Below are 13,324 nucleotides of genomic sequence, written 5' to 3'. Positions count from 1 at the left end.
ACGCCGTTTACCGTACGAGATCAGGAATGTGATTAATTAATAGTTTGGGCGATTACGCACGCGGCGATAGCAAACATGTTTATTTATTTATTTGTTTACTTTTATTTAAAACCTGGGAAAAGGGGGGTGATTCAGACTTTTATTAGGGGAGGGGGCTTTTTACTATAAACAACACTTTTTTTTTTTTTTTTACACATATACTAGAAGCCCCCCTGGGGGACTTCTAGTATATACACTTGGATCTCTCATTGAGATCTCTGCAGCATAGATATGCTGCAGAGATCCATGAGATCGGCACTCGTTTGCTTTCGGCTGCTGCAGCCGAAAACGAACGAGTGCCGAGCCGAGGACGGCGCCATCTTGGACGCGTCCCCGGCCGGCATCAGTAACGGAGACCTTGTCCCGGAGGAGCGATCTCCCCCACTAGACCCCAGGGAAACGTTGCCTCCGGTAATCGGAGGCAGCTGTCAACTTTGACAGCTGCCTCCGATTAGCTAATTAGCGGGCACGGCGATCAGACCGTGCCCGCTAATAGCAGCGGTCCCGGGCTACTCGCGGCACCCGGGATCGCGGCACTTCAAAGCGGGGCCGCCGTGCGGCCCCGCTTTGAAGTGCAAGTGAGGACATATGACGTAGGGGTACGTCATATGTCCTTAAGAGGTTAAACAACATGGCAAATTTAATGGCAAATAACGGCCATTTTAAAACAACGGTATAAAATAATGGTAATTATTTGCCATGAAATGATGGCCATCCACTCAATTTCAACATTGTGAGAACATAGCCTTCCTGTGTTTTCAATACGCTCCTGGTTTTGGTTGCAAAACACTGACCAAAGTACTGAGCAAAAATACAGTGTCTGAACATAGCCTTAGGCTTTATTCACGCACACTAGCATATGAATAAACAAGACTGTACAAGAGTATGGGCCAAAAATGGTACCAATACCCGACTTACCTGAGCAGGCTATGTAATAATAAAAACCCATACACATATGAAATGTGCATGCAAACCAGTGGGTTAACCCCTAGACGACCCTGGATGTACCTGTACGCCCTGGACACCTGTCACCAGACGACCCTGGGCAAACAGGTACATCCGGGGTGTATATCCCAATCGTGCTGCAGCCTGTCATTAACCCCATAAATGCTGCAGCTCCTGTCACTTACCGATCAGGACTGCAGGGTCCCGATTGATGTGTCGCATCCCTGAGGTCTCTTACCTTCCTCTGTGCGGTCTGATCGGCGCTCTGCTGATTGAGTCTGCCACAGACAGGCCCAATGAGCAGAGCGCCTATTACACTGATCAATGCTATGCCTAATTATCGTTCAAATTTTCGCGACAACTATCGTATTTGAGCGATAATCGTCTTGTGTAACATCGAACGATCAAGCGACGAGCAATAAATTGTTAATCGTGATCTTTCAACAAGGTTTCAAAGTCTTTCACCGATTCCCCTATGTGTGAGATGGGCTTAAGGCATCTTAAAACGTTTGCAACAACGATTTTTCCAAACGATATATCGTTCCGTCTAAACGCTGATTGTTATAAAAAACACATTGTTACTTCGAAATCGTTAAACGTTCGATTGGGCAAATTATAGCTCTGTGTAAACGGGCCATAAGGCATAGCAATGATCCGTGTATGCAATCTAATGATTGCATGTAAAAGTCCCCCAAAGGGACATAAAATGTGTAGAAAAAAAAAAAGTAAAATGTTTTTAACCCTTAGAAGACCCATCCAATTTTCATTTTTGCACTTTTGTTTTTTCTCCTCGTGTATATAAGGCCATAGCGCGTGCATTTTTCCATCTAGAGATCCAGATACACCTCAGTTTGTTTTGGGCAATTTTTCTGTGGAAAGGGGCTGCAGCGATTTCACAAAACGTTCGGACTTGAACATGCTCAAGTGGCACTCATCTCTAATATTTACCTGCCTCGACCCCCATAGCTGCCGCTCTAATGGCGCAGGGTCCCTGCTGCTCACCTCTCCTCTATAGGAAATACCAGATCAGCCAATACTGCAACATCTCACACGACCAGAACAGAGATTGGACAGATTGAATTTTAATCCAGTCCCACTGATTTTCCTGAGATAAATGAGTCTGACAGCCTCTAATCTTCCTTCCACCATAGAAATAACATGCTCTTCAGCTTGATCGAATAGGAATGTTACGGAGAGCAACAATTGTCCCTTCCTAATGCTGTGAGCAATAAGACTCACCGTTTATTTATTTTTAAAGGAATCTGTAAACTGCAATGTGTTGTGCAACCCACCCATACTGTTAGATAGCTGTAAGATTAGGGAGACGCATGGTACCTTTCATACATCTGTCTCTGATTCCAGAACATAGAAAATGGTTTTATTATATAGTAACACAAGTCAAATAGGCTTTCCTGAGCTCCTGAAGTGCAGCAAGCTGTAACACCTCCTCTCTCCCCCTCCCGTACCTGACCCTGCATGGGACTCAGCTTCCAGGTGTCAATCAAGTAGGGAAGAAGGGAAAAAGGAGACATTCCAGCTTGCTGAATATCAGGCGCTTGGAAAAGCCTCTTTGACTCCTTGTACTGTTGAAAGGTACCGCTTGTCTCCTTGTCCTTGTCACACGTACCGGATCCGCAGTGGATTTGATGGTGCAGATTTGATGCTGTGTTCAGTTATTTAGATCAAATCTGCTGCGGATCTGCACCATCAAATCCGATATGGTATATGAGAAGCTATCCTAACAGTGTCATTAGTTTGGAACATGAATTACAGCTGAGAAGTTCCCTTAAAATAAAGCTAGTTTCACATGTACAGTATCGCAGTGAAATCTGCTGTGATATTCTGTACTGTCATGAGCTGTCTATTTAAAGGAGAAGTCCGGCCATTTTTAAAATCTGGCAGCCAGCAAGGGCAGAGGGGAATTTGATCAAGACTAGGAACTTACCTCTCCCCATGCCCATTGTGAGCAGTGGGACCGACCTTGGGACCCCAACCAGGTTCTGAGAACTCCAGCGCTAATGGACTTGCTGCTCAGCCAGTCAGTGACTAGGGCAAGAAGCTGCTCCAGTCACTGATTGGTTGAGCGTCCAGTCCATCACCCAGTACAGGCATTTTCACAGTTCCTACTCTGGATCAAATTACATCCTGACCCTGCTGGCTGCCAGACTTCTCCTTTAACTAACTGGATGCCGGACTCTAATGGTCCATTTACACAAAGCGATAATTCGCCCAATCGATTGTTTAACGATTTTGAAGCAACAATTTGATTTTTATAGCGATCAGTGTTTAGACGTAAATATCGTTAATTCCGAAAATTGTTATTGCGATCGTTTTTAAGATCGCTCAAGCAGATCTCACACATTAGGGTCAATCTGTGAAACACTGTTTACATGAAGCGATGTGCGAATTTTTAGCAAACAACCAACTACAATTTGAAAACATGTTGAAAGATCAAAATGAGCGACTCGCTTGTCGTTTGATCGTTCGCTGTGTTTACATCGATCATTATTGCAAAAATTTGAGCGATAATCGTTCCATGTAAAACGACCATAACAAGCTAATACATTACCAAAACTACAATTCCCATCATGCCTGGACAGCCAAAGCTTTAGCTTTGCGGGGATTGTAGTTTTGCAACAGCTGCGGAGCCGAAGGTTCCCCATCCCTGGTATAAGCTGTTCTAACAGATCCCTAACAAAGTACTTATGTAATTGTATCCAAACAGATGTACAATTAGACAATTACATCCTGCTCACAAAACACAATAATCAGACTTGGACAATTGCATTATTTCCTACTAAAGGATTTATTGCACGAAAGATAAGGACCATTATTCTCTTATCAGTTGTGATGGACTGTGTATGGTGTAACATAATGTGTGTGGATTCACCCATCATCCTTAATTATTCAGCTATAAAGCAGTACTGGATACAAGTGTCTCACTTCCTTCTCAAGATGGTATAAACTATCTCCAAAGAGACCTTCCTAAAGAGTTTGTTGCATTGTTTGTAATAATGGAGTAAGGCAGCTCACTGACCTCCGCTGGGAAACCTGGATGGTGCACGGGACAGCTGTATGGCACACACCAAATGCAAAGGCGAGGAAAGGAGGATGTCCGGGTCAAGATATCCAGTCCCATAAAAGCAAACTTTATCTGAAGATGAAACAGATACTCCTAGTCCAAAGAATCATTTGGACTAGGACTATCTGTTTCATCTTCAAATAAAGTTTGCTTTTATGGGACTGGATATCTTGAGCCGGACATCCTCCTTTTCTTGTTTGTAATAATAGCTGAATTATTTCCTTATTGCTGTAACCCAGTAGCTGTATACTGGTGCAGCTGCTCGGCCTTGATATATCTCAAAGAACAAGACTGTCCGTGAAAGGCTGTGTTCACATGACATTTTTTCCTTTCCGTTTATTATTTTTTAAAATGACGTCAGTCAGGGACGGATTAACTTTACTCTGGGCCCCAGGCTGTTCACCAAGCTTGCTCCCCCCCCCCCCCCAGCCTATTGTAACTATGGTGGCACTAACTTAAGTCTTTTCCCTCCATAATGCAGCCTGTAAAGGACCTGTGGTGACATCATTGTCGCATGATAAGGTCCTTCAATATATTCTCTAATGTTACTGCATTGTCTCCTGGCTGCAGTTTTGCCCTGATTTGTGCAAAATTGTGGTAAAAAGCAGCGATTTTTATGCAATTCGTGACTGAACATAAGTCTGTTTGGGGGGCCATGGGTCCCTCAGGAGCTCAGGGCCCCAGGCTACCGCCTGAAACGGACCTATTATAATCCGCTATTGAGTCAGTTATTTTGCTGTTTGGCCGCCCATCATCACAATGGCGGCTGTTGGTACATTATTCTAGTTCAGGTGCACTGATTGCCCTTTGGGTGTCTTATAATAGAAAAGTCCATTGAATTTAATAGTAAAGATGGTGAAAGGACAGAAAAAAAAGAAAAACTGTTTGCGAGCAACTAAAAAATTACGTCCGCTGTTTGCAAAAGTTGTCCACGAATAATTGTCATGATCATTATTTTGATGTTTATGCAAATAATGTACGTTATTTAAAGGAGAAGTCCAGCCTAATGGCAGGGCATGTGGGGAAAGTAACAAACAGCACTAACTTACCTGTCCACATGGCCGTGATCTGCCATCTGACCGACCCCGGGACCCCCACCAGAAGGCGTTTTCCCCAAGTTGTGATGACGTCCGGCTTGGGGTAGAAAGCCAGTCCTGGCCGATGGACTGGCCGCTCAGCCAATCAGCGACTAAAGCAGCGTCCCTGCCCCAGTTACTGACTGGCTGAGCGGCCAGTCCATCAGCCGGATCGTGATGTCGGCAGCACAGGAGATCCCAAAGCCCGGCAGGTGTCCCGGTGCGATCAGATGGCGATCTGCGAGCACGGGGAGAGATAAGTCAGTGCTGTTTGTTGTTTTCCCCCATGCCCTGCCATTTAAAAAAAATAAAAACTGAGTCTGGAGTTCTCCTTTAATACACTGGCCCAGATTTACCATTGCAAATTTCTTATACAAAGTCTTTACAAAGTCTTATATGATTTCTGCCACATTTTTGAAAAGTAGATGTGACTTTAGGTGTGTCAAAAATTGTGCTGTGTCTATTTTCTATGGCCATTGTTCGTGGAATGTATGGCCATTCTGCTGGTCGTAGTGTGAATGAAAATCAATGGTTAATTGATTTTTAGTCATACCAACATGCCAGCAGACTTCTATGGGTTTAAAATAATGTTCCTATGGCCAATAATGCATTATCAGCCGAGGAACATGTTAAATTGTTAGACACTTAAAACAGGCATGTAAAAAGTTACTCATCACTGCTGGGACCCTCTTTGTAGAACAGATAAAGCCGGGGAGAGAGCGTGGCAGCAGCGTGATCCACTTCCCACCTCTATCTCCTGATCGGCTAATTCCTATACAAAGTCTATGAGGTTACATTGTCACAATTAGTAAGCAGATTGTGCCACTGCCACACACATGATGGTGACTCTTAAAGTGTACCTGTTGTTAAAACTTTCAAAATCTAATTCAACAGTAGATGTGAAATAAAGCAAGTCTGCAATTTACATTCACTATTTTTTTTGTTATCATGCTGTAAAACAAAGCTGTACTTACCAGAAATCCAGGTCCAGTCTCCTGAAGGCAGATTTTCTGACTTGTGCTGGTTGAAAAAAAACAGACTAAACACAGGAATTCCGGCCAGTACAGAGAGTCACGGCTCAATGTGTCCATCAGTCACATGACTGCCTTCTCTCTGTGAGCGCTCAGATGGCCTGGGATACATAGGACTTCCTGTTTTCTGACTCTGAGAGAGAAAAAAAGAGTCAGAAAACAGGAAGTGCCGTGTTCTCTATGATAGCTAAAAAAAAAAAAAAGTAAATTGCAAACTTGCTTTATATCTACTGTTGATTTTAATATTGAAAGTTATAACAACAGGTACATTTTTAGGCCATGTTCACACTACGTAAGTTTCATAATAATCACGACCATTCTAACAACGGCCGTGATTACTACGGAACTTATGTATTCTGTCTTCTAAGGAGTCCCGGCCAGAGTGTATACACATAGTATACACTCTGGCCGATATCCCTAGCGGTGCCGCAAGAAACCTGTCAGTGCACACAATGGAGCGTGCGGCTCCAGCCACACGCTCCATGGTGTGCAGCGGGGAACCCAGATGCAGGTGCGCATGGATGCGCCTACATCTAAATTCAGTGGCAGTGAAAATCATCCTGCAGTACTGCAGTATCGGCTGGGATGATCTTCTCCGACACCAGCAGTTCCGTGACCCGTCTGGGTCACGGAATAGCCGGTGTCTTACTACGTGGGAACATGGCCTAAGTCTGTTCTCACACATGACATCCTTTGTGTTTTTGCTATGAATTTCATGATATTTTGCATAGATTTAAATGAATAATTAATCCAAAACTAGATTGTCTTTAGCTGTGATTTTGTCTGTTTACCTAGAAATTTGGGTCTCCATTAACATGAAGATGCATAATGCGTGCGACAATTGGTCCTGGAAGTGGCTGCGCAGTGGGATGGATCGGTAAGTTACCAGTGGCAGTGCAGGAGCCAGGGAGGTAAGTGTATTTGATTATTTTCTAACAACCCATCCCCGAGCATATCACAAAAAAGGCTTCTGATTGAAGTACCCCTTTAGAGATATGCAATCAGTGTGAAAATATTCAATTCTGCTATTTTGGGGTATTTTTTGTTACACTGGATTCTTCCGCAGTATTAAAGGCCTTTTACATGGGTTAATTAACAGTAACGAGCATTTCTAAAAAGTAAACACTCGCTTGGCTGATGATTGTCCCATGTAAAATTAGCAGCGATCAGCTGAGGAGCAGGAAAACGCCTGATCTTTGGCTGATCACATCTTTAGACCTCTCTTCAAAATGTATTACTATTGACTGCATATCATCCTGTGTGAACGGGCGGCCGACAGCAAAAGGGAAATTGACAGCATGGATATGCATATATCCGTGCTGCCAGTTTACAGATGCCATCAGCAGTGTATACTTACCATTAGCGTTGCTGTGATCCGGCATCTTCAACTTTTTCCTGACAGTGTCAATGCATCCTGCTCTCCGGCCGCTGTATCTACTGTCCCCGTTTCTCCAGAGTGATTGACAGCTGGAGGAGCAGGATGGGAGCAGTACACGTGTGACACTGTCACCAAGGAGGTGAAGATGCTGGATCTCAGCAGCACTGATGGTAAGTATACACTGCTGATGTGATGGCATTTGGAAACTGACAGTACAAATATATGCATATCCTAGCTATTTCCCTTCAATAAATATCTGCACAAACAATATAGGCATCATTCGTGCAACCTCTTTGCTTGATACATTGTGATCTTGCTGGCCGGCGTAAAAAGACCCTAAATTATGAATCACATTTTTAATAGCCGTAATTTACTAGATAGGCAGAGACTGTCTCATCAGCCAGAGTACAATGGGTAATTCAATCATGCAAGAGACTCCAACAAACAGCAAGTAAACTATGTGCTTTCCCCTCACAAAGTAACTTGTAAATGCAATCATGCAAGGTAATTGTGTTCTTTGGGATGGAAAAACTGTATAATGACCACAAAAGACTGATAACTGGTACCAATTAGTGTATTAAAGCTATTGCTTTGCTACCATAATGAACTGCTAAAGTAACAAACAAAAAAGTGTACCTGGCACCTTAGGAAACGTTTGATATGTCGTAAAGTTATGTAAAAAGTTTTAATGATCTGAGTTTTCAGACCCCGACTGATAGCTAGAAGGAGGGCAGACAGAACTTCATTCTAGAGGTCAGTCCGGGTATGAACCCCTGGACCCAAACAGATCAAAACTTTTGACATGTTTTTACAAGGTGCAGTGCGTATAAACCAAAAAGTTTGATTTAGGATAAGGTGAAAGGTTGACTCTTAAAGGGGAACTAACCCTTATAGGCTATGTTCACACAATGTATGTCTTGTATAAATCACGGCTGTTGTCAGGGCCGATTCTGGGGTCTCTGCCACCCACTAGCACCCCCCCCCCCGTACCACAACGCGTACCCGGCACCCCTCGTAACCAAACAACACCCACCCGCGCTCTGGCCCTGCAGCTGCTCACCTGTCCTGTTGCAGCTGTCCCGTCCCGCCGCAAACTGCTGTCCCCTCATCGCGGCCCCCACTGACCCCGGGCACTCACGACTCACTGGAGGACGATGACAGCTGCGGGAGCGTGGCGGGGGACAGCGGTGAGCATTGGCGGCGGGACCGGACGGCTGCGGCAGGACAGGTGAGCGGCTGCAGGGCTGCTGTCTGCCGCCCACTGCAGGAGCGCAGAATCTGCCACCTGAGCCGGAATACTCATTCCGCCTCATGGCAGAAGCGGCCCTGGTCGTTGTTGCAATTTGCATAGTATACGCTCCGGCTGGGATTCCATCTCGAAAACTGACATGTCATTTTTGTGCAGTTGCTATTCATTGAATAGCGGCCGCACAGAACCTGTCAGTTCACACTTGTGTGTGCCCGCATTAGAATTCAGCAGAAATGAAGACCATGATCTTCAGTAACGCAGGCCATTCTGTGTTATATGTAGTGTAAACCCGGCCATAGAGTTCGGGCCATAGAGTTCGGGCAATACCAACGGGTGAGAAAAACGGGTGAGAAAAAACTGTAGCAGTAATGAAGACTACATAGAACAAGCAAATTTACTGAAAGATAGATTTTTAAAGAAGGGGTACCCGAAAAAATTATTAAAAAAAGCTTTTAACACTAACAAACAAATTACACAAATAGATATTTTAAATAATATGAAAGAAAAAAGTAAAAGTAAAAATATTACTATTAAAAATTTAATATAATTTCTCTTTCATTACAGAATATAATTGTGGGGCTTCAGTAATTAAAAACTACCTACAAAAAAATTGGCCCATCATATGTGATGATCCAGTTTTAAAAACAGTTATACCAAAAAGACCTAACATCATCTTCCGCAGAACAAAAACATTACGTGGCCATGTAGCCCCCAGCAGACTTCGGAAAATACAGAATATTAACCATTCCTCGGCTGAATTAGATGGAGGGGAAGTAGGTTCTACAAGATGTCAGCACAGCCGTTGTCAGTGTTGTGAATGGATGCCATCGGATCGAGTTACTTCATTTAAATCGAGAACCACAGGAGAAATATATAGAATATATAGTAAACTTACCTGTGCGACCCAATTTGTGATATATTTACTTGAATGCAGATGTGGACTGCAATACGTGGGCCGCACCGTTCAGACGGTGCGGTCCCGCATGAATAAGCATAGATCGAATATTAAAAAAGCTTTTTTACTCCATAGTGTATCAAAACATTTCTTCACCTGCCACCAAAGTAATCCTACAGAACTAACACTGATTATCCTAGAGCAGATCCCAGAAAACCATCCCAATAGGTATAGACAACTAATAAACCGTGAATCTTACTGGATCTTTAAACTCTCCACCCTTACACCACAGGGACCTAATGAGACGATTGAAAATACAAGATGAGTAAGGGTTTATTTAAATATTTTTAAATATATGTATTACATTTTTGTTAGTATTTGTATGTATGTTAATTGGAATTTGGAATATTTATTGTTGGTATCTACCCCCAAGGGGAGGATCGATTAATTTTGCATGTAATTAGTCACCGCCTGTGTTATGTCTGTTCTGAGCATGTGCACACTTGTATTGTATTTTGTATCAGACACTTGAGAAAGAAGTCAGTACGACTTCGAAACGCGTTGTGTTTTTAAATAAATCTAACCCTTTTATGTTACCTATGCTCATTTTGGACCTGCGCCCGAAGTTACCCAAGGTTTGGAGTGGAGGTATTTTATGCTTCTAGAGTGTAAACTGGCCCAGTACCTAGAGCACTGTGTCAGCTTAAAAAGAATTCACCATTTCCTTCAGGTAATTAAAATAATCGTCAACCAATTTGTTCTATCCCATTTTTTCTCAATAGGTAATTAATGTCGTATTATCAATTGATTAGAATCACATAATAATATATATAATAGATATACGAGAAAGAAAAGAGCCGGCACTGGTTGCGGGTATGGCTATGCCCTGAAGAATGCAAGGATTAGACCAATGACTCTCTCCAGGGTGTACAGGACAGAACTAGGACGGTATATTGGCATAAGCAGACAGGAAAAAGTCCCAAACACTCACCGGTATTTTTAACGAACGATACATATAATATTTTCACCTCAGAGTAACATATAGATATTTTCATGCTCCATTTAAAAGAAAAAATTGACAGCTGACAGTTTCCCTTTAAGAATGATGATAGCAATACATATACAGATACAAATCTAGAAGCGTAGTATATAGACAAGACACATAACACATACACAGCACACGGGGACACACACACACATTTGTTTAAATAGTTTTCTACTGTTTACAAGCAATACTGTCATCAATCTGGCACCGGTGACGGTCTACTTGACTGGCTTTGTCACGTTAAAAGCCATATGATGTACAAGCATTTCATGTTTGAGGACAGTTAATGCATCAACCAGACCTGGTGAATGCAGTCGTCTATTAAAAGAATTTTCTGGTTTTACCCAGAATGCACTTTAAGGCTGGGTTCACACTACGTATATTTTAGTCAGTATTGTGGTCCTCATATTGCAACCAAAACCAGGAGTGGATTGAAAACACAGAAAGGCTCTGTTCACACAATGTTGAAATTGAGTGGATGGCCGCCATTTAATGGCAAATATTTGCTGTTATTTTAAAACAACGGCTGTTATATTGAAATAATGGCAGTTATTACTGTTATATGGCGGCCATCCACTCAATTTCACCATTGTGTGGACAGATCCTTTCTGTGTTTTTAATCCACTCCTGGTTTTGGTTGCAATATGAGGACCACAATACTGACTGAAATATGCGTAGTGTGAACCCAGCCTATAGCTGTACAGCAGAGCTTTCATTTACAAGGCCACTATAGGCAGTCTGTATAATAATACTCAGTATTATGCGGGATGTGGGGATTGGGCCACTAATAGGAATCCCTTTACCTGAATTGGCTTGATGTAGAGTTTTTTTCATAGCAATAGGCTTCAGGTAATGGCTCTGTGAGAATTACAGACTGTCATGTTTGTGATCTGATGTCTTCTAGTACTTATTAGCTGCTGTATGTCCTGCAGGAAGTGGTGTATTCTTTCCAGTCTGATGCAGTGCTCTCTGCTGCCACCTCTGTCCATGTCAGGAACTGTTCAGAGCAGAAAATGTTTCCTATAGGGATCTGCTGCTCTGGACAGTTCCTGACATGGATACAGTTGGCAGCAGAGAGCACTGTGTCAGGCTGGAAAGAATACACCACTTCCTGCAGGACATATAGCAGCTGATAAGTACTGTAAGACTGGAGATTTTTTTTTTTTTAAACAGAAGTAATTTATACTCCTGTATCACTTTCTGACACCAGTTGATTTGAAAACAATTGCATTAGATGGGCTCCATAGACTTATAATGGAACCTGTCTCCTGTAATGAGTGCTAAGCCAGGGAGTAAAGCACACAGCTGAGCGCTTCTCCTGGTTATACCTAGAAACTTGAGCACTGAGACAAATACTAATTAAAATGTTTGACCTGTTTGTGGGATGTCAAAAGTTTCTTTTAAATGACAGTAAAGTTTTTAATTGAGACTCATGGATGTCAATAGACTAATATTGGATCTGTTTGGGCCCTATTCCACCGGACGATTATCGTTCACATAATCGTTACCGATAAACGATCCAAGCGACCGCTATTACGAAAGACCTGAAATAGTTCGCCCATTTACATGGAAAGATAATCCTTACTTATGTTACTTATCGTTCTTGCGGTCGTCTTGTCGTTGCTATTGCGTACGCCACTACTGCGAACGACCGAACGGCGTCTTATTCAATGCAAACAATTTGCGAACGAGCAACGATAAAAATAGGTCCAGGTCTTATTGAATGATCAACGATTTCTCGTTCGGTCATTAGTCGTTAACTGCTATTTAAATGAACGATTATCGTTTAGATTTGAACGATTATCGTTTAGATTTGAACGATTTAACGATAATCTGAACGATAATCGTCTGGTGGAATAGGGCCCTTTAATAGATGTCTAGTAACATTGGACATGATGGCTCTGTTAAACAGATGCTATTATAGCCTAATAATAGATACCTAATAAAAGATAATAGATACCACTATTAGGCATCCATGGTTTGGGATATTTATCCAAGGGGTGTAAAGTTGCCCAGTTGCCTTTAGAAACCAATCAGATTCCACTTTTCATTCTTCAAAGATTTCTTGGAAAATGAAAGGTGCAATCTGATTGGTTGCTAGCAACAACTAAGCCAAATCTACTTTACACTAGTTTGATAAATCTTCCCCAAGGTGTATAAGCAAAGCTACTGTATTTAACTTCTCACTTTTTGGTGGGCTACAGATAGTTTTTAACTTAAAGTGAATCTACCACAATAAAAATGTTACCTAAGCTTTTGGCATCATGTTATAGAGCAGAAGGAGCTGAGCAGATTGATACAGATCCTTATGGGAAAAGATTCAGTAATTTATTGATTAAAATCTTTGATACTTCCATGCTAAGGAGTCAAGTCCATTGAGTGACACCGCCCACTGGACTCCTTAAAGGGGTTACTTTTGTTTATGGTTTTGTGGGAGTTGGGTTGGAGGTTACAGAGTCCCTTTAAGGATCTTATTACACAGGATGATTATTGTGCAAATTATCGTTTTATTATTTGAGTTTAAATGATAATCGTTTTGTGTAAATGCAGGCAACGATCAAACGACCAACGAGAAATCGTTCAC

The 13,324-nt window shown here is 42.3% G+C and overlaps 1 protein-coding gene across 9 annotated transcripts in view; it reads left to right on the top strand.

Moving 5' to 3' along the window:
- Positions 1–13,324, top strand: part of GGT1 (gamma-glutamyltransferase 1) — an 82,997-nt gene that overhangs the window by 30,130 nt on the left and 39,543 nt on the right. For 4 of the 9 annotated variants that reach the window (XM_069961183.1, XM_069961184.1, XM_069961182.1 and 1 more), the window contains one exon: positions 6,969–7,050. The exons of 1 other annotated variant lie outside the window; for it this stretch is intronic. In XM_069961183.1, coding sequence (XP_069817284.1) covers positions 6,989–7,050 — 62 coding nt within the window. In that variant the 5' untranslated portion in view covers positions 6,969–6,988. Of the gene's footprint in view, positions 1–6,968; positions 7,085–13,324 lie in introns of all 9 variants that reach the window. 4 more of the 9 variants (XM_069961179.1, XM_069961180.1, XM_069961178.1 and 1 more) reach the window with 1 other exon arrangement.

This window comes from Dendropsophus ebraccatus, chromosome 3 (genome assembly GCF_027789765.1).
Source record: "Dendropsophus ebraccatus isolate aDenEbr1 chromosome 3, aDenEbr1.pat, whole genome shotgun sequence".
NCBI classification, from domain to species: domain Eukaryota; kingdom Metazoa; phylum Chordata; class Amphibia; order Anura; family Hylidae; genus Dendropsophus; species Dendropsophus ebraccatus.
The sequence above is the reverse complement of the archived record's forward strand: the minus strand, read 5'-3'. Positions and strand labels throughout refer to the sequence as shown.